The sequence below is a fragment of the Strix aluco genome, chromosome Z (assembly GCF_031877795.1).
Source record: "Strix aluco isolate bStrAlu1 chromosome Z, bStrAlu1.hap1, whole genome shotgun sequence".
Taxonomy (NCBI): domain Eukaryota; kingdom Metazoa; phylum Chordata; class Aves; order Strigiformes; family Strigidae; genus Strix; species Strix aluco.
The window spans coordinates 79745508-79767405 of NC_133971.1; the positions used below are offsets into that span (position 1 = coordinate 79745508).

Consider the following 21898-nt stretch of genomic DNA (forward strand, 5'->3'; position numbering starts at 1 on the left):
ACCTCTGGTAGCGATTCCCTGTTTGCAATAGTCTCCATTTTTGCAATGTTAGACCTGTTTCTCCTGCCTTTCTGTAGGCAATTTTCTTTTGTTCCTGGGTGAATGCCTCTGCTTCAGTAAAATCTCTCCTAAATACCAGTTCATCCAAAAAGCTTAGCAATACGAGAAGGAAGCAATTAAAATTATGAATTTAGAATCCATATGCAAACTCTGCTGGTTCTCAGACCGGGCACTTCCAAAAGGACAGACTCTCTCTCCAACTGGTATCTGCAGTGAATACATTAATAACACTTAAACCATTTATCTTTCATGATAAAACAAACTCAGTTCCCAAACTCTTCCAAAGGATAGCTTATGGGTTACCATCAGCTCCTAGCTTTGCTCATTAAGAACAACTCATTTTCAAACATTGCCAATTATCTCATCTCCACTAGCTGATGAACATTTTTACCAAGAGAAGGCACTTTCCAATACCTCTGTCTTTAGACAGAATTTTGTCTCTTTTCAATCACTTCTGTAGACTTTTCTTCTACTTTCTGTATCTTTAACTAGTTTAAAGTTGTCGTTTAAGCTGTCACAGATGTATATCTGTTGGAGACATACTCTGCTATACAAAATAAACAGTATTACACCTTACCCTTCAATTCCCATTTCTATTAAGAACACGAATATCACCCTTTGTATTGTGAACACAAAATAAGGAACAAAGTGGAATCATCAGTCCAGGGATTGATGGTGGAATAATCTTCAATAAAAATAAAAGAGAGAAAATCCTGGTCTTTAAACCCTCTGCCTCAGTCCCTGTCTCTGAAGATGGGGAAAAATAACACAGGATTTGATTACCTGTCTGTAGAAGTGAAAAAGTCTAACACCAAATAGCAGTCCTAAGATTTGCAGCATGGTATTTGTAGGTTTTCTCTAACACATGAGAATTTAAGCTACTTCTTACTTTCATTTTTGCTGCGACTCAACAAAATTTCTGTCACTACTTATCAAAAGTAAACATGGAGTTACTGTTCTGAGTATGTATGTATCACTACAGTAAAAGTCTGTTGGCCTAACACAGGACTCTGTAATGCTGTCTTCTTCTGAAGAGCTCTTATCCAGTTGAAAAGTTCACCTTACCATATCAGTTATTTTTGTTTAGAAATATTTTAACTTTTTGTTCCTAATGGAAGCCAATCAGAAAAATGAGGGCAAGAGGTTAAACATACATCTGGTCTCCCTATTTAACGCAGGGGTTTATCTTTTGCATGCTGCTTCTGATAATTTAGCAGGGAGAGCACAAAGGAAAAGAAAAGCTTCCCTGCCCTAACACGTGTATATTTTTCTGTTATGAAAATGGCAGCATTAATTTCTCATTTGACATATGAAATAGCTCTGCCATACAAACCTGTATTTTTCAGCTTTGTGCTTAATTGCTGGAGCCAAGAAAGGGAGGCGAAGAAATAAGACAGATCTTGCTTGGGCTTATACTGTTTAAAAAGTAGGCTATGGCAAGCATGGCTCTCATTATATTTAAGTGAATTAGTCTGTTTCCTTTAAAAAAGGAGGGGGGGGGGGAGGGGAAAGGGGAGATTAACAAGCCACCAAGGGCCTGCTGTAAGATTTTGACACTTTTAGTGGCTTGTGACATATGACTTGTGAGTATCAGCTCTCCTTCAAAATCAGAAAACAAATCTACCATTTGGATAAGGAATGCACAAAAAAAAAAAAAGAGCAGCAAAAACTCTGCTACAAGGTCATGTTAGCTAGGATTCATTAGCAAGGTATTTATTGGAACAGAGAATGAGATAAATTCTTCAACTGACTAAACTCTGAAATTATTATTAGATATCTAGAAGTCTCTAACATTTGTCACCCTTTGCTAGGTAAAGCATATGTTACGGTCCTCCTGAAGGCAATAATCTAATGTGTCCAAATACTTTAATAATGACACAGATTTCTACTTATTCTCAAGATGTTTCACATCATGAGAGCTTTCACATCATAAACTTGATAGAGCAAGCTCTCAGAGGTGCTCACAGCAATAGCTGCACAAGGATTACACCTGAAAACCTAAGTGTGCTGTTCAGTTAGGGCCCTTACACATTCTTTGGAAACTTCATCTTATATGGTACGTTAGTTGCATCATCATGCAATCTACTCTTGCAATACCAGTATGTCTGCGAGTGGCTAACAGGAGTTTTGCACGTAGAACTTCTATAGCTTGACACACAAAACACACCTATAAATGAAAAGCTTATATATATATATTTATGACTGGCTACTGTGAAAAGCAGAAAGATTCTGAAACTACCACGAAAAAATACTTAGCTGAAAAAACAACAATATGAATATTAGAAAATGCCAGACTGAAGTTAACTCAAACACCAAAATTATGTTCGTGTCCCCACTATGAACTTAATGCGAAGTGTCTGGTAACCTCAGCTATAACTTCCTGTATTAAGCACAAACTAGTTAGACGTTTTTACATACTGGTTTTCCTGCTCATCATTACAGATATTTCTTGAGTCTGCATTGGTGTGTGAGCACAGAGACTCATACTCCTCACATCTGTGGCTCCCTTTTTAAAGATTTTAAACTGACTGTGATTAAGTTTTGGAGATCCCAGGATAAGAGAGCTGACTAACACTCTCCATCCACACAGTGGCAATTTTTTGGTAACATTGAATTTAATAGTTCAGAGAGCACTAAAGATCTTCCTGAATATAAGCACTGTGGTCTGCTTTTTTAAAAATTTCATTTTGGACACAGGAGTTACTTAAATCAGCCTGTACTGAAATGCTACATCAATCTTTGTTATGCCCTGAGTACAGCTGAAAACAAAAAAGTTACATCTTGCTGACCTTTATGGTCTACTCTGTACATTTATAAAATCAGCAAAAGCAAAGAGGGAAGAGTTCCACAGAAAAATTATTATAGGTATTTTACAATAGCGTTTGTCTCCAAATCCTCATCTTTGCAAAATGTTTCCTGTTTCATAAGCAGAATCAGCTGCAAGCAGAGTCCACAAATGCATGTGTGGCAGAACTGAAGGAATAAAGCAAGCATGGTGAATTTTGAGCAAATCTGGATAATGCTTTGAGGAATTATTTGGTGTGTGGTCTGAGGCAAGAAGCCACAGAGAGGCGGAAGTTAATCTTATGTACTCCCCAGCTGCAGATATGTCTTTCTGAGAGCAGGCTGCAGCAGGAGACACAGAAGAAATGACCAAGAGACCAGATTAATACCACATGAGCCAAGTGTCAGCCTCATTATATGTGTTTTCACTAAAGTTGAAAAGACTTTAACTTGGATGGCTGTCATTTCAAAGAGAAGTTGTGACATGTAAAAGTAACTGTAATAAATTAAACTGAAAGAATATTGTCCGTGACACTAAAGGGGAAGTATCAATAATAAAAAAATGGTAGGAAAAGAAATAAAAGCTAAACAAATAATTCCAGTAGTTTAACTCCAGGGAAATTCAGGGAAATCAAGGAAGTCCCAAAAATGTATAATAGGGCCAAATGCAATAAATATTGGATGGAGATCATGCTCAAATTTCTTTAACTAATAGGCCTGACATTAAAAAGAAGAGAGTGAAATTACAATTATATTTTAATTGTTTAATCATGGAAATTATACAAATCCTTGATCTGAAACATCCTAATGTTCATACCTTTGAAGCAAAATAAATTTTGATATCGCTCATGACTATAACTTTCATACAGCACAATCAGATCTAGAGCTCAGCTTGACAGAAGGACAGATCCAATTTGCGCCTACACCCACGCTGTTTGGTTAGGAGCTATTTTGCCATTAACTTTTGTATTATGCTATGTAATGAATTTGTTGAGTAATCTTGACAGAGTGCTTGCAAGAGAGACTATAGAATATTTTTTTTTCTGGGTGATGTTAAGTTTTTTCTAGTCAAAAGACAAACAACTAAGTCTGCTAGAGTTAAGAAGTAGCCTACTCTTTCCTGTTCTATAAGAGGAAAAAACTGTCTTTGCTATTCCTTATATCCAAATCTCTCTGTAAAAAGAGAACTATTACCCTCTGGGTGGCCTTTTTTCCCACTGGCACTCATTACAGTGTTACTGGTGTGTTTCACAAATAATTTGTTTTCATAACACCCTTGCTTATGTAGGAAGTATTACTATCTTCATTTTATAAGCAGCAAAGATCCAAAGAGACATTAGACTCAAATACATTTATAAATTTTGGGGTACAATGGATAACAAACATGTATAGGACCTGATATTTCATAATACCTAACACTTTACGGCACTCCCTATACTCAGAGTTTCTTTCCCACAGACTATCCTTGTGCCAAATTGTTCAGTCTTCTTCCCTCTCCCTTAAGTAGATTCCTCCTCTGTGTTGCTTAACCATCAGCAGGAGGAGCACAAGGAACTCAGAAAAGTGCCCCAGCTCCCTTTATGGCCAGGGTATCTTCACAGCACATGGCGAAGGGCATGAGCCTTTGGTTTCCCACAATCCTACATCATTATTCCAGTTTCAATCTTGATTTAAAAAAAAAAAAAAAATAAAAATCCATCGTGGTCTTTAAGAATCTTTCTAAAGTTCAAAAAACCCCCACAAACCCTTTGAGAAAGAAAGCTGATGTTGGACCTTTTCTTTCCCCACCAACTTAGTTGCAACCTTGATGGAGTAGTTGCTCTGTGAGGTATACCATCCAGTTGAAATGCATTTCCTGATCCAAAGCCCTATAACAAGGTATTTTACACACTGCATTTACTAATAGTAACCTTTTTATGCCTTTCATACAATGATCCTAAAACATTTTTATCCATGTCTGTGGTTCCAGTCTTGTAGCTCCTTAACACACAATTACCAGTAGCTCTGAAGGAATCAGCAGTCACAGTTCTTGGCTGTTTTATGCCATATGAGAAAAGGAAGTACCAAGGAATAACGAAGTAATATATAGCGGTTACATAGTCTAAATGCCATGGGATGTACAGACTGGGTTCCAACTAGGAACCACATTATTCAGGCACGTGAATCTGTGAGAGAAATGGTCCATTTCTCTACATAGTACTTCAAGCAGAGATTTTTGTTAGTATTATTCCCCTCCTCCTGTCCTGCAGTATCTCCCACCATATGTTGGCAATAGGAAACATCATCACTGCCAGGATGAATTGCCAGTCTGCATGATCTCAGCATCTCCCTCCATTTTCCTTGGCTTAGGACTAGGGCTGCCCACAAAGCAAAACCCAAGGGAAGCACCAAAACTGCTTGAATTGAATCCACTTCTTGGCCTCAGAAACAGCATGATTTTCACCTCTTGGTGCTAACCTTTATAAATTGTGTTTTAACTGCTTAAGTGGTTTAAACTGTGCATTGCCCTAAGAAATGAGTCATTGCTTGTGTGTGCTTATGGGTGTTTGGAAGCAGAGGATATGCTGGTCTGTGAATAAAAGCTAATAGACATGACAGTAAATGTTCATAATAATTGGTGTACTTGCACAACATGTGCCTTCCCCAGCATCTTCACCTATAAGAAGCTGAAACATTTCCTTCCATTTCCTACATGCCACTCACTTTCCAACCTATTTCTCTCAGAACCAGATGAAGTGATACTTTAAGATCTGGCAATGGTTTGGATGTCCAGCTGTACCTCAGAACACATGGTGAAACTCGGCTTGTACTAACTCTCTGCTCCACTTTACACAGAGTGGTGTCTTAGCCCAGCCCTTTGGCCAAAATACCTGCTGCTGACCCAGCTACCCAGTAAGGGTAGCACCAAACCCACATATCTATCTTTTACAGGAGGAGGTCATCTTTCTAGCATCTGAAGAGCCAGGTGAGCAACCAGGCCTAGATCTTGAAGCAGACTAACAAAATGTGCCCATAGCTTGGCTCATGCTGCTTCTTTCCATGTTAGCTTTGCAGTTACAGATCCTCAGCACACAATTTCTGTATTACAGTTATTAGCACCAGTGTTTTGACAAAGGAAAGGTGTCCTGTCATCCAAACTTGGGCCATGTGCACTGTCAAGCTTCCCGCAAGACAGGGGAGAAGGGCACAGTGAAGTCAGCTAACGTTACAGTTCAGGGGAAGGTTTTCATTAGCCTCCTTGCCTCCAAGGGACAGGTGCCACAGGTACTAAGATCTTTCATGTTGGTGAGAGAGGTACTTCCAGATCTACATGGTTTACACCTTTAATGTTTACCTCCAGAAAAACCATAGGGAAAAAAATAAGTATCTGGGAAATACACAGAGAACAAACTGTATTCTGTTGAAGTCAAAAAGGCTGTTTCAGTGAACATCAGGAGCTTTAGCATCTCCTAAAACATCATAAAAATGTACAAAAAGAAGGCACTAAAACTGCAGTCTTGTAAAATCCACTTCATATTAAATACAGTCATCCTGTATCTTATCCTACAGCATATATTCTCTTGCTCACTGAAGCACAGTTACTGAATATATGAACTTGTAACTATGTAAATACTTCAAATCTTAAAGATAAGCTTACAAGATATGACATACTTCATAACACTAAACACACCAGTCACAAAAATACCCCATTCCATCCCCAAAGATTAATACACCTAGAAGTTTAAGATATCTTGATGTCCTTCAGGTATATGATTCTCATAACAAATATAGTGGATAGTACTAGCATAGTGAAAAATTGAAGAAGAACCAACCAAACAAAACCTTAACTTTTTTTCTTCTTTAACAGGTTTGCTTGTGTCTTCTTTAAAATAGCTTATTACTTCCAAAGGCAAGTTTGCCCACCTTTCTGCTTGTGAGTAGTCTATGCTGACTTTGACATTAGGAATGAAGCAGGTTATTAATCCTCTTGAAGAGGATAATGTGAAGAAAAGAATCCCAGAGCACCTACCAAATAGTATCTAGTATCTACAGAATAGAGTCAGAGAAGACACAATGAAATTTGAGTGTGAAGAGTTATATCCCAATTACACACTTTTAGACAAATTCAACAGGCACCTTAATGACTTCATAGGATAAGACTGTGCAAAACTGATGATGCAGTAAGATGAGACAGGACAATTCAACATCACTGACAGTTCACAGCTGCCCAGATGGGTAAGCCATGCTTTCCCTCTCCCCACTTCTCTCTCACTCATGACACATGCTGCTCCTATTTCTTTTTGTCATCTTTTCTAGTGTTGCTCTGGCACTCGTCACACTTCCCATCCCCTTCCTCTAATGTGGGCACAATATCATTGATTTATACCTAGCCTTCACTTAGCATGATGCCTTAATTGCAATTAAACAACATCCCAGATGTTTCGGTGTTCCCTCCCCAACTCTCTCACACACTGACTACAGCTACACACATGTGCATCAGGAACCTGGAAGAAAACTTATATTTCCTTTATTTCTATGTAATGTTTGAAGCTCTAATATCAGTGGCAGAAGAAGGAAGAGCAACAAGACTTCTCAGGCCTCCCATTTTTCACTTCGGCTCCCCACGTAGGAGAAGAGTCAGGAACTGTAAAAAACAAATAAGTTTATTGTTTTCCACATATGTTTTCCACCATGAAAGGTGTAGGCATCGTATTGCTTTACTAAATCAAGGTTTATGAAATATCTGATCTTTGTTTTTATATAATATTTATGAGCATTCATGTTTCTAGTATCTGCAGCCTTTTCTTCTCTTGCACAACACCAGAAATTATGGAAGGAGAGAGGGAGAAAAGGAGTGAAACTTTTTGGTGTTGTTTCAACATTTCCTTTTTCTTGAAAGTCAGCTTCAATGCGTGTGAAAATTTCTCTTTAACTGTAGAAGTTATACACTACTGACAGATTATTTAGAGGTAAATGTGAAAGGGGACAGGCTAATAATTCTTTAGGCTAACTATAAAATAGGGGAATGCTTCACAGCTGACACCGTGAGTGTATCAACCCAGTAATTGGATGCACGTGTTAGTAGCAGTAAAAAGGCACTGTCCAGTTGTCCACCTTACATGGGAATCTACTTTGAGTGTATTCTTTGATTTACTGTTGCAATTAGAACTGAATGTTCAAAGAAAGAACTCAAGTGACCTAATTTAAAAGCAAAGAGTGCCTTTAAAGCCATTATTTAGCATGTGACCTGGCTCACTTGTAACTATTTCTTTCCCTTCCAATTTCCATTTGTTGCACTGTACTCATGAAGTGTATAATCAGTTTTAATAATCCACTCAGCTAATTAATTCAGTTTTAATATCCATTCAGTGATTAAAGATTAAGCCACTTCCTCCTCACTCCTACCCTTGAAGATTTTAATTTTTTTCATAAACACAGAGTGCTTTCCCAGGCTGACTTTTCAAAATTTCATGTAACAGAGCTTCCTGTCTCCTTCTTACTATGTTGCAACTAACAGAGATGTTTTACAGAAAATTGGCACTAGAAATAGAAGCAATTAATACAGCTACCAAAGGCTTTTTCTAGTTAACAGAACTCATGGTTGCAAGGCCACTGACTACTTTTCTGTGTTCAAAGCAATGAAAGGCTGCAAGATACTAAAATAGTACATCAAAATAGGTTGTCAAAGCAAAAGAATAAGAATTTGTTTGATAAGGGCATACAGTTAGACTAGCTGTACTAGTATACCTACCAACCAAGAAACATACATGTGCTAACAATAACCATTTAGTCCTCCATTTCTGATCTGATAATTTGGTCATAGCCCAAAGCAAGCCAAGGTTACTTCTCCATGGAGTCTCATCAAGCTGATGTTGGTTATTAATGCTGCTAAACATTCAGACTATTTGTGCTGTTCAAAGTGGCAAAGAGGTCATTAGATGATAAACCCTAGAATATTAGGATAAGGTAGTTCAGTGCCTTATGGCAACTGGAAGCAGTGGTAGCAAGCGTTCAAAATGTGCAAACGGAAATTTCAACTCAGTGCTGTTTTGGGGAAGAAGGGACTGTAAGAGCTTGGTTCAGAAAGCTCTTCAGAAAGCTGAGAAAACAAACAAACAAAAACAAGCTATGGAGGGAGCAGTATAACAGATCCCAAGCTGACCAAATAATTTCTCCGCTTTGCTGACACTTTTTCTATGATCCCAAATATTAAGCTTAGGAATAGAAATACAGTATTCTTTACAAAGATTTTTTTTCTATTTAGAACCTTCCTTGTGCAATTATATTACTTACTCAGAGAAAAAAGTTGGGAATCCACCATGACAGGTGATATTGCCCTATGTTCATACAGGTACCTGCTATTTTTAACCTAAGACACAGGGGTTAACAAGATTTGCTCACAGAAGGGTTTTTCCTTTTCCAGAATGAAAGTCTCTGTGGAATAAATGAAAACTCCCCTATTGCAGGATCTGATCTGACTCCCATTTGAAGTGAAAAGGCCCCTATTCATACACACAGCTCAAAGACATCTGAAAGTCATCTTAAAATGCTTTATTTCAAAACAGAGGATCTTATCCTATGAGTGAATGCATCCAAGATGTTTCAGAAGTGTAAGCACATTCTATAGTGCTCACTCAGCTAACGCCATCTTCAAGGGAAGCTTTGACCGAGCCACTACCTGAGAACCCTCCCATTAAAACCAAAGCATGGCACCTATAAGCCTGCATGTTCCTTGGTTTCTTTATTCTGAGGTTTTAAGTGGAGCAAACTTCCAATTTCTCTATTTTTTTCTTTTTTTTTTTTTTTTTTGCAAGTGGCTATAAGTTAGATTTATGAAGACAAAAAGACTTCTTACAACTGTATATTTTGAACAGATTTATGACAGGGCTATCAGCATGGAGGGTCCACAAGGCAGGAATGCAGTAAGAGTAACAGGAGACTGTCATGTAGCCATTAAATAGTACAATTCTTTCCACATTCATAAATCCTAAGTGCCTAAGGTTGTATACTGCTGGTTATATTATGTAACAGAAAGAAGGGAAAAAAAAAAAAAAAGGACTTGAAGTGAGAAATCATCTCCATAAGAACTCATACATTTCATAATAAAGAACCTAAGTTTCAAATTACATTACTAAACCAGTATTATTTCCTATTTAAAGTATTCTGATTGCTAAAAAAATAAACCAGATCTCTATGGAGAGTAAAACAACAAAACACATATGCCTACTGATCAGTATTTGGAAAAACAGAGAAAAGTTCTCACATTAATTTACAAACATCAGCTCATTAGGAGTTGATAACCCCAAACAGCTAGCTTAAAAAATGCCCGGTAGCAAAAGAATGTGTTTTACCATGTATTTTAATCCGGTTTGAGCTTTACAGCTGAGGTTAAGGTACCTGTCAAGCTTTATGATTTTACTGCACTTGAGTTATAATCAAAAAAATGAGTTTAATCAAAACACATTTAATGCTATTTTTATGTATATAACCCAATATATAACAGAAATCTGTATTTATGTGTCATGTATATATGCACACACTTAAAACCCTCAGTAGTAATGTTCAGCATTTCTAGTAATTAGAGTGGTTGTTTACAATCCTTTGGGCTACAGAATGAGGCTCAAATGTTTCTTGCTATTAGTCGCTGTGTTGCTAATCTGATCCCACACTACGTATCGCAAAACCAAAAAATATCAGGGACTTCAGCAGATCCTAAAGCTATGTATAAAAGATAATTGCATACCCAGGGGAAAAGCCTGGAATAGGTTAGCTCATGAGAAGTAGCTAATTATTTCATGCTAGCTTCTCCAGTAAACACTCTTAGTCTTCAATTGCAGTGCCTTCACACTGTTTGGATCAATCCACTCTGGATGCTCAGAAGGCCAATTAATAGACTCTCAGCTGGTGTAAACCCTTTTAGCTTTGCTTGAGCAAAATTAGCTCATACAGCTGAGGATCCAGCCCCTTCTAGTCCACCTACTTCGAGCAGAGGTGACACCAGACAGTGGCTGTGCCGCCATCTACCGTAGATTTTGCAAAGCACTGCTTGGTCTAAAGCCCGCAGGAATCGCTCCGGCAATTCTTCCCACTAGTATCCAGGCTCAATGACACAGCCTCCACTCCCTAAACACGTACTTAAATAATGGCCTGATCCTGTAATCCTTGCTCAGGCAGAACTCTCTCCACAGACTGCAGGTTAGCTGCTGCGAATTAGGCATTGCATATTGTTATCATTCTTCAGCTACTAAGATCCCTCCTGTAAATTTGAAGTCTGTGTGCTTCATAGCAATATTAACAGTTGCCTTAAAAGTCAATTGAAAATAGTATAACACTCGAAAATACGTGCAGGTGTTCCTGAACCAGCTTATCATATATCATGTAGCCTGATGCATGCCATGCATTAAACCCAATGAGTTTCACTACCTTCAAGAAAGCTTTCCGGGTGCAGATAAGGTCAGAATCTGCACACATGCAGCTCTCTCCCAATTTTAATATATGGCTTAAGCTTCTCTTGGTCATCTCAGATCAAGTTATAGTGAAAGCTTTTGTAATTGCTCCTTGGAGGCTTTTTGGTTTTGTTTTTCCCCCAGCAAGTACTTAAGTCACCAGAAAGCAGTACATCTCTCCGTATTCGTGCGTGCAAATGGCTCTACCAAGAACAGGGGCAAGGGACTTTACAGCTGTGGTGCTGTGGGACGAGCTAGTAGTTGCATTTCGAGGACAAGCTTCCAGATATAAAGAACAATAAATCAAAACCTGAAAAGTGTCCTACTTCTATCTAGTGACAGACACCCTCCAGCTATGCCAAATGCTGCATGTGCTCCCAGCCTCCTGACAGACCAGTGAGAACCCACCTCTGTTCCCACGACCCTATAGGTAGAGAAAGGCTGATGGAATAGTTTCAGGCATTCAAGTTGGAAAATATCTGCCAGAGTATTTAGCACAATCTACACAATAATTATAGAGAAAAATCTATGAATGCTGCTTGAGCCATTTAAAGGCTGGAGACTAAATTCTGTTTTCTGAATGTTTATTCTGACTTTCTCCAACCGCTCTTACTTGACAGTGCTTAGTTGGCTGCCAGCCATGAAAGCTGTTGTCTAATTACACAACATACCATGATCTTATAGCCCTATAGATAATGCTTTACTGCAGCAAAAATGGATTTCAAACATTAGCATATGAGAAAAAGAAAATCAGTCCTCAAATTAGGATATTTCAAAGTCTTTGTATTTGTTTAGCAAAGCACGGCTTTAAAAGAGGAACTTGTATTAGAGATTAAATAGCCTTTAATGTTAAACAGGCTACAATTTAGTGGGCTAGCTGGCTAATCCTTTTTGCAGAAATCTATTCACATGTAATTACATATTTTAGACTATCTTAAAGTTATACTTGCATGGAATCAGACCAGCTGGGGATTATGGTAGTATGATGATGGCACAGCCACACGTGAAGTTATGAAAAGCACAGATTTTGTGAATCACTTGCAACATTTTCTTACACAGACACTCTTGAAATAAAGGCACAGTAAATATATTCTTAAATGGTCTCAGACTATGTACTTTTACAGAAAAAACAATTTCACCCTTCAAATTTTAATGACTATCAAAGAAGAACATACAACTGTTTGACTTATCTTCTGCTAACAAGATCCTAATTCTTTTGCATTTAAAGGTGTACACTAGTTCTGACTTTGTGATGTAAGCGCAGTTAGCAAGTTGCAAGTTTTAAGATGATGGGAGTCTTCACTGCACGTGAACTTGAGGGACAGGAGACAGCTATGTATAATAAAGGCATTGTTTTGCTTTTATGGGAAACAATTACATTCTTTCAGTAGATACTCTGCAGGTGTGACAATAACCACGACATCACCAAGAATGCCAATCCTCTTTCTGATGCACTGACTGGAAAACTAGGAAAAAAAGAACCGTACCCTATAGTTGCATATCATACAGTTGCATGGGGTTCCATGTAGACTGAAAGCGTAGAAAGGTGTCTATGTGCATTTCAGCGTATTCTACCTTTTGGCAAGATCTCACAGAAGTTCATGCATGTGTGTAACTTTACTCACTGAACAGTTGTGCTGGCTAAGTGGGATGGCTCAGATGAGTAGTTACTTCTCCTAGTACACTGTTGTCAGATTGGGCCCCTTTTGCAGCCTTTTCGGCAGCAATATTCTACACAGAATGGCTTTTTCTCAGAGAAGCACACAAAGCTTTCAGAATCTCATTTTAGGGGAATGATGCTGTCCTCCTTCACAAACAAAAGTAAATCTAAGAAATACAGTGCCAGGGCTTCATTCCATATAGATTCAAAGTGAAGCCTTCATCATAGCTCCTTTTTTCAAGAAATTGGCTTTCTATGAGATATATAAAGGGAGGTGGTAAGATTAAGCTGCTTTGACATCTAAAGCTTTTACAAACATTAAGTGCATGATAAAGTATGAAGTTGCAAGGTGGAGCAAGCGAAGTAGTGACATATGATATAGCAGTCCTCTCCTCCCTGTTTATAAGCCTGTATTATGAGTATTTAATAGAAATACAGCTGAATGAACAGTAATGTCTATCATACAGCATGGCAACCTGCTGAAGTACTCCATACTTTATACATCAGCTAAGAAGAGATCTACTTAAGTCACTTTAAGTTGTTTTAATTTAACAGAAGATTTATCACCAGGTTTATCTGGATTTATGTGAAACAACCCAAGAACCAAAACGTGGTTTTCCACCAGTGAAGCAAGTCAGAGAGTTTCCTCCAACACAACAGAGCTTACTTTCTCAGCATGCTACTGTAGTAAGACGCAGTCACTTAAGAGTTACAAAGCAATATACTGTGATTTACTACAGTTACTTCAATTTGAGATTGCACAGGCAGGAAAATCGAATAAAGGTTACATTTCTAGCACTGACAGCCAAAAATACATTACCAGAAGCATGCTATTACTAAAAGCCTAATTTGTACTACAGAAAAGCTCGAAACTTCAGCCATGGAAACAGCCATATGACTTTTGCTTTGAAATAATTTCTTAAAGAAAAAAAAAAAATGACAATGAAACGCGTGTGAGGTCTGTGCGAACCCAGCCCCAGATGTTTACAATGGAGCGAGTAGCGGTATAGCGGCGCTGCAGCCCGGGAGCGGCGCGGCGCGCCAGGGACGCGGCAGGCACCAGCACCGCCGCACCGCGGGTGGCTGCGCGGCCGCGCACCGGCACCCCCACGGCGGAGAGCAAACACAGGCAAAATCCCAGCCCGAAGGAGAAAGCCCCTGTCCCGGGCTCGGGGAGGAGGGAGCGCGGAGCAGACGGCTCTTGTGCAGCTCGGGGGAAAGAGTGTGTGTGTGCGTGGGGGAAATCGATGCATTGTTTCAATACAGCGTTCTCGTCAAGGCGCTTTAATGACAAGGGATAATGATTTTCAGATTCGGGAGACAATGCCCCCCCCCCCCCCCCCCTCCGCGCCACATCCTTACAAATCTTTCTAATTTGCTTTTCTGCCAGGCAAAGAAACAAACTGTGCTCGGCGAAGCCATTTGCACAACAAATGTAAGCGGAGATATTCTCAGCTACGGGCCGGCGGGGAGCGACGGCCCGGAGGAGCCCACCCCACCTCTGCCCCGCGCCCCCTTCCCCTTCCCTCCCCAGCCCGCGGGCCCGGGGCTGCAGCTCCCGCCGCGGCCGGGGCGCTGGGGCGGGCGCGGCGGCCGCTGCCTGGCAGCGCGGCGGCGGAGCGGTACTTACTGAAGGGGCAGTTCTCCTTCTTGGTGCCGCTGACCTTGCCGTTCTTCTCGATCTTGAGAAAGTACTTGTTGTAAGAGTAGAGCTTCCTCTTGCGCACGTCTCCTTGGAGGTGATTGTAGCTCCGCACGTGTCTCCCCGCACTGGAAGGAGAGGAGAAGGACGAGGGGAAGGAGGAGGATGATGAAGAAGAAGAGTTGGTGGCCTCCGGGGACAGCATGTCCTGGCCGAGGTCATGGCAGGTGACAGGCACAGAAGACACCAAGAAGAGCAGCAGCAAGCAGCAACAAGGCAGGTGGGAAAAGGCTGAGGCACCATTTGTCAGTATCCATTTGCACATTGTACTGAAACTCTGGGCGCTGGAAAATGTCTTATCAAATGAAACATACTGGAAGGGTAAAACCTGGTAAAAGGCAAGTGGAGAGCCGGTGGTTGCTGCTTCTGGTTAGATCCCTCTGAGCTCTGATCTGGCCTGAAGTAAGTGCACCAACATCCATAACTCAGGGGACAAATCGCCTCAGAAGTTGCTGCCTTTTAATCCTTCGAGTCCTCCCTCAGAAAAAAGAGCTGTTGGTTTTTTTGGGGGGGTTGCTGTGGTTAATCCTCTTTCCTTTTGCTTTTCCCCACCCCACCCCCCCACATACACACACACTCCCCAACCTGCTTTGAGACTTCCCAGTAGTTATTTTGTTCTCTTCCTCACTCCTTTCTTCACCATCTTAGATGCAGAAAGGTCTGAAAAATAGATGACAGCAAAGTGAACAACAACAACAAAAATAACTAAGCAGCGGAAAGGGGTGCTGGAAGGGATTTTTCACACATACCCCTTTACATATACACACGCATTCACACTTTGTGGCTTTGCACCTTCTTCTGATCCCCACCCCCTTGCCTTTTTGCAAATCCCAAGCCAGTTGCACAACTCGTCCTTTCTCACTGACAACCCCAGAGGAGGCAGTTTCTTTGTTTTGCTTTGAATTCTCCAGAACAGTATTAAAAAAAAAAATCCACAGAGAGAGAGAGAGAAAGAAGGAGAGAGAGAGGAGGGGGGGAAATCCCAACTTGTCGTCCCCGTCCCCCCTCCCTTCCCTTCCTTTCCCTCCCCCTTTGGTTGTAAACAGGTTGGAAGTTGTAGCCTAAATGTCAGCGATTACAAGTCAGAGGTGGGATGTGCCTCTGGTGGTCAACCCTTATTTGCAGGGGGTCAAGCAGCGGTGGGACATCTGAAACCCTTTTGCAGTTGGAGCGAGCGGTGCCTGCTGCGGAGGGAGCCCCGGGAGCTGCCCTCGCTTCCTCCCGGGCTGCAGCGGCGGCGGCAGCAGCCGCCGCCTTCGGCTCGCTGCTAATTGCTCCTAAAGCGTTCTTCTCCTCAGAGCGCCGGCCACCAGCACGGCTTGGAGACTCATGCTTTACTAATTTCCCTGTCTTCCAGGCTGAACCAATCGCCTCTAGGGAGGCTTCCCTTCCCCTTCTTCCCTCCCCAACTTGTTTTCTAGCAGAGGACTTTATTTTATTTTTTTGGCAGTGAAGTGCTTGAGAAAGCCACCTGGAGCTTGTTGCCTGCTAGATCTCCCCCTCCCCCCCCGCTGGAGGAGGGGTTGGGTGGAGAGGTTGGAAAGAAGTGTATACTACAGGCAGACCTTGGAAAAGCAGATTATATGCTGGTCAGAGGGAGTGAAAAGGGGAAAGAGACATAATTAGCTCCTTTTCCTTCTTCTTTGCCAGCTTCCATGGAGGTCCTTCTCCCTCCTTTAATGAATCAGTGATTTCTCGCTTCCGCTGCTGAAATAAAAAGTTCACACTTTAGCCTGCTCTTCCTTTTAAGCCTCTCAAGATTTATTGTGTCTCTTTCCCCACCCTCACCCTTCTTGTCTCAAAAGAAATCAGGGCCCTAAATGACCATTTTCTAATTGCTAACATGAGTCATTTACTGAATCACGCGTCTGACTTCAAAGCAAAAGGGGCTTTATTGGGATTGCAAAGGTTTCCCCATAAAATCTGTCTGAATGTTTTGCTGTCTTTTTTTTTTTTTTTTTTTTAAACTAATGCAGTTTCCTTTGCCAGAAAAGAACAAATTCTCCATTTTCAAGGCTACTTTAAAGTGACTGTTCAAGTTATTATTTTCCTGGAGGGGTATATGTTGTTGGTTTTTCCTCTGATGCCACCTCCCTGAATGGATTTCTCATTTCACATACTGAATGTTATGACAGATTCATACTTCTAGCCCGTCACTGAACTGTCAACTTTCCCAGTGAATAACAGGCATCTTCCATATGATGTATTATCTTTTAACACCAGAATAAGGGATCAGGGACTGACAGGATATGGACATCATGCAAGACATTAAATTTTGGTTCAGTATTTAGTATTATAAAACAACTGTTTTATAATGCAAGATGGGACACTTGCTAAGAGAATGGAATAGCAGAGAAGTGAAGCAGTGCAGAAACGTAGCTCACTAGGTAAACCCAGAACTTTTTGAAATAGAAGCAGTTTAATAATGCAGATCAGTGGAATGCAATGGAAAACTGACTATGAAATTGCATTTGTCATGTGGAGTAAATCTTAATTTAAACAATGAAAATGCAGAAAAGAACAAATAGTTCTAAAATTAGACTGATTCATTAGATTAGGATGTTAAATATATTGTTAACTTCACAACAGAAATTAGAAATTATTTTCTCCAATTATGGCGTTCATTCTGGAGGGAGTTGGCTCCTAAATTTATGTGTTCAGCTTCTGGGGGTGACATTTAAACAGCCTTAAAAATGAAACCATTTAATGTTAGAATCAATATGTTTTATGATGTTGTTTATGGTACTTCAGAGTATTTATTCTGCATGGATTTGCACTGAGTGCAAAGCATTTCAGAAAATTTTCTGTGAATCTGATTTAGGCTTTCCTTTTTTGGCAACTAATAAAGAAATAGAAATAAAACAACTAGGAAAAGCAAAAGCCTACTTTTCAGTGAATGCCTGAGCTTACATGTAGTTCTACAAAGCTGATGTCAATGTTTGCTTGCTGTCTAGGTCATGAAGGGTACAACATGTTATTTCTAAAATTGAAGTTCTTTGATTCCAGGAGCTTAAATCATAAATAATTATTATAATGTCTTAAAATTATACATTTGAAGAAACCTTTCATTTTCTTATCTTTTACCTGTCAAATGCTGGAAAATACAGTGAACCAGCATTTCAGGTGGCAGGAGAAAATAGTAGTTTGGGTGTCAAACAGATGTATTTAACCCCTACTCATTAAAAAAATAGGTACTTTCTTGAATTTACTCAGGAGTTCTGCTTGCTTAGATCCATTTCTAGCTTGTGATTGGCTGAATGTTGGTCGTAAGATCTTGTGTTTAAGAACAAAACCCACATATCCGGAATTTCATATTAAATTTTCTTCTGGCAGGTGCAATATTCAGTGAAGTATTTAAAACTACTACAACGCATAGAGTCCTTTTCTATCCTGTGTGATGACAGGGAGGGCATTTACAAAACAGAGTCCAAATGAAAAGCTGACATAGCTTTTTAGATTATATCTCATTCTTTTTTCTACTTTCTGTATAGCCTTTCTTTTATAGCACAGTTGAATCCCTAAATACCCCACTACTTTGTATTGTCAGGTCACCTCTTAGGTTAGCCTGAGAAAGCCTGAGAAAAGTTCCACAGGAAAGATGCACTATTTAACGGAATTCAATCTGTCCCAATAGATTTGAATCACTAACATAAATGTATGAATGTAGATTATATCTCTGTAATGAGGCCTGAATCATTCTCAGTTACTTCAAAGGACTGAAATTCAACCTTCCTTTTTAGCAGCAACAATCAGACCTTAATGGGTTCCTTTATTAATTGTTCCATTGCTAAGCTTGAAAAGCATCTACCTTCAGTACAGGTCCTAGACTAGAAATGGTACCTACTGCTTCTAAAGTAGTGTTTCTGTTTTGCTTTTTATTGCTCCAAGATTCTGTGAAAATTTTCCTGTGCTGCAGTTTTATACGTGTTGAATTACATTGACCCATCCAGAATGAAATAAAGAAAACCCTTTCTAAGAAATGTGCAGAAAGTAGAATACATATTTTAAGAATTCTCTTTTCAGGCTGTTTTCTTTCTAAAGAGTGTTCAGGGAAATGAGTTTCACAGGTGAATTTTAAGGAAAAATAGTCTAAACAGAAATTTTTTTTGGATACTTGTAGCAATAGCTTATGTCACTTTTTTGTTTTGTGATCAGTAAAGAGGTATATTTGGTGTTTGGTTTTGCTTGTGGGTCTTTTTTTCCTTGTTAAGTAGATAACTTGAATCAGAGAAGGAATATTTTAAGGTAGTTGGAATAGATTTTGCCTCGTATGATTTCCCCTAGCCAAGGCATTATCTTTTTTGGTGTTGTAAATAAGTTCTGTCTATGCCTTTGAGTGTTAATATGATCAACTCACAGATGTCACCAGCCCCTCAGTCTGGATGGCTAGATAGCAATCATGAACATTTGCTACTTACAGTAGAGACGCACATGCATCTTCTGGTCATGGGACCCAATTCTGATCTTATTCAAGGTGCTGGGAAATTTGCCAGTGATTTCATTGAGAGAGATCTGGGCCAGGAATGTCACTGCCAGAAAGGCAGCTTTGCCAGAAATGAGGCAATGAATGCCAAATGCCAATGATGGCTCAGATGCCTCCGTCTATAAGTCAGTTCTGAACTGCAGAACTTGGTAGTGTTGTAAAACACTAATCTTGGTTATAAAGAAAAGGCAGTGGCTCATAGTGTCACAATCACCAGCCAGCAATGAGACAAACTGATTTGAGATGCAGTGCTACTTGCTGAAATCTTTACATTGTGGAGTTCGTGCCCACCAACAACAGGGAAGGCCATTGCATTTTATCTGAATAATATGTCTTACAGCTTGAGAAAAAAATCCTCATTACAGTTGTTTTCTTCTGAGAAATCTGCAAAATCACTATCATTGTATTTACCTCTATTTTTCACCGTTTCATGTAAATCCATGTAATTTAAAAAGTGTCAGAATATTAATATTATTCTAATTTTATGTATAGAATGAGCCCTTGAGTTGTCAAAGATCAAGACTGAAGGCAGTGTAACTCATCTGTGTGTATGAAGTTGGAATAAGATATAAAATCAAAACACTGTTTTAGCTGCCTGTAGTGGGATTTGGTAGTGTGTGGAGCATACTGCTTGGCTCATCTGTGCACAGTCCTTTCCAACTAAGTATCCAAAACTGGAGAAGAACTCGAGCAGACTTTAGCAGAGGTTAATAAAATGCTTGTTTCAGCATTTCTTTTTTATTTCAGAACCACTTGCGTTTCTAGGTCAGACATAACAACAGAGACGTACAAAATGAGTCTGAGATAACCAAAATGTAGTTCAGCCAGAGCTGGTTCCACCCAGTCTACGGAGTCACTAGTGAGAATGGCCAAGTGTCCTGCACAGGTTGAGGCTAGTCCTCAGGAGTAAAACGGTACTCACTCTGTGAGGTCTCGTGAAAAAATGAAGAGTTTGCTGGCCCACTGGTGATAAGTAATGATTAGCTGGAATATACCATGTTTCGTGTCTTTTTTAAGAAACAGAATCAAAATATGGCAACTCTTAGGACTGCGCAAGTCACCTTCTTGTGAACAGACATATAAATTGTGGGACAAGGCAGGATTTGCCCCATTACTTACATTAGTAGTATGTATTTCTCTCATGGATGTATTAGCAAAATTGTCTGAATGTTGTGCTTCAAGCATACAATTAAGAAAATTGTTTATCTTCTTAAAATGTTAATTATGGCTATTAGAATATAGTTATGCTGTGTCTGACCAAGAAATTACAAAGAGATGTATGAAAATATCTGTATGAATTTTGTTTGATAAATATAGCTATTAAAAAAAGAAAAAATAAGTTTAAAAAATGCATTCTATGGAAGTCAACTAGAGGAGACTACAGACCCCCAGACACTGAGCTGCAGTGCCATAAATAGCTATGTGCATGTGTTGGACACTGACCATGTTTAGTAATGGTCTGCCGACAGCCAGTTTTGCATACTCTGCGGCACACACATAATTAAAAAGGCAACATTTTCAAGGAGTTACTTTACTTTTAGAGGATTCGTTTTTCCTTCTCATTTCATGCAGAACTACCATGGATGCAGGCCACTTAAATACTCCTATAGATATAAGTGACTGAGAACAAAACTGTCAGACACTTCCAGGAAGAGGCAAATGTCAGTCATTCCTTTGCTGATTCTCTCTTTCCCGCCCCCCCCCCCCCCCCAATCTCATCTAAGCCTACACTTTCCATGGGGAAACCTATCAGGACTCTGAGGAAATACTCTGTGCTTTCTGATACACTCTCCCTCCACGTAAACCAATACACTTGTGAGTTTTCTTTGTAATGAATAATACTGACAGTAATTAATTACTTCCCCCCCCCCCCCCCCCCCCCCCCCCCCCGTGGTTATTCTGTTTATACATTTTCTTCTGAAGATACAGTATAAACGTTTTCACTAATCATTCCCAGGATCCAAACCTTCAGCTGAAACAAGGTGTTGGCTTATTTGTGACATTTGAAGCTCCCGTTCCCTGGAGGAAACTTTCCAGAAATGGAGATAATTTGGTACTTAAATGTCATCTTTGTATCTTTGAATTATATCTATTAATTTACTGAAAAAGGTAAATGTGGGATGTAACTGAGACAAAACCAAAAAAGTTACACAAGCTTTTTTATGAATGGGAGTGTGTACCCTGAGAGGTGCGAATGATCAGGTACTCTCCTGGATCCAACCAAGATCCCTTTTAGAAAAGCATCAAAGCCAAACCAAAACTCCACAGCTCTGCTAGGCTTTATCCTTCTTGAGTGCTACTGGAAGGGAGCGAAGAAGTCACTTCTAGGCATCGCTTGTGGAGCTATTTGAAACAGAGCTGACAGCTAGGAACATCAGCCCAACAGCTGAACACGCTTGCCTCACCACAGGCAACCAGGGTTGCCAGCTGGGCTCCCTCTGAGCTAGTTAATAGCTCACACATTGTGGGGGAGCTCACACATTGCCTCTTCTTTGTCAGTTAATTTGTAGCAGTCACTGGAATTACTTCTGTGAGTAAGCACCTCTCAGTGTGAGGAAGGGTGATGGAAGCGAGTCCTTTGCTAGCTGAGAAGTGTGGGGCAGAGCTGGGAAGCAAGGGACAGCTCCCTATGCCTCCCACTGAGCGGGTAGTGCTGGAGCTGCTGCGAGTCAGGCTGGGCACCTGACAGCCTTCCTCAGTATGGCATCATCTGGGAGATGTATCACAGTATCTCTTATAGAGTATATTCCACCTGTGTTTCCACAGAAGTGTTGTGCAGGGTT

At 40.0% G+C, this 21898-nt stretch overlaps 1 protein-coding gene and 1 long non-coding RNA gene across 2 annotated transcripts in view; both read right to left on the reverse strand.

Moving 5' to 3' along the window:
• The window catches only part of FGF10 (fibroblast growth factor 10), a 65685-nt gene extending 50598 nt beyond the window's left edge, over nucleotides 1–15087 (reverse strand). The window contains exon 1 of the mRNA XM_074812133.1: nucleotides 14561–15087. Coding sequence (XP_074668234.1) covers nucleotides 14561–14897 — 337 coding nt within the window. The 5' untranslated portion in view covers nucleotides 14898–15087. The remainder of the gene's footprint in view (nucleotides 1–14560) is intronic.
• On the reverse strand, nucleotides 15084–15826 carry LOC141918092 (uncharacterized). Its single transcript, XR_012621566.1, has 3 exons — nucleotides 15712–15826; nucleotides 15218–15292; nucleotides 15084–15124 (listed from the first exon to the last, which is right to left on the reverse strand). It is a non-coding gene; the product is annotated as an uncharacterized LOC141918092 (long non-coding RNA).
• Nucleotides 15827–21898: the final 6072 nt, after the last annotated feature.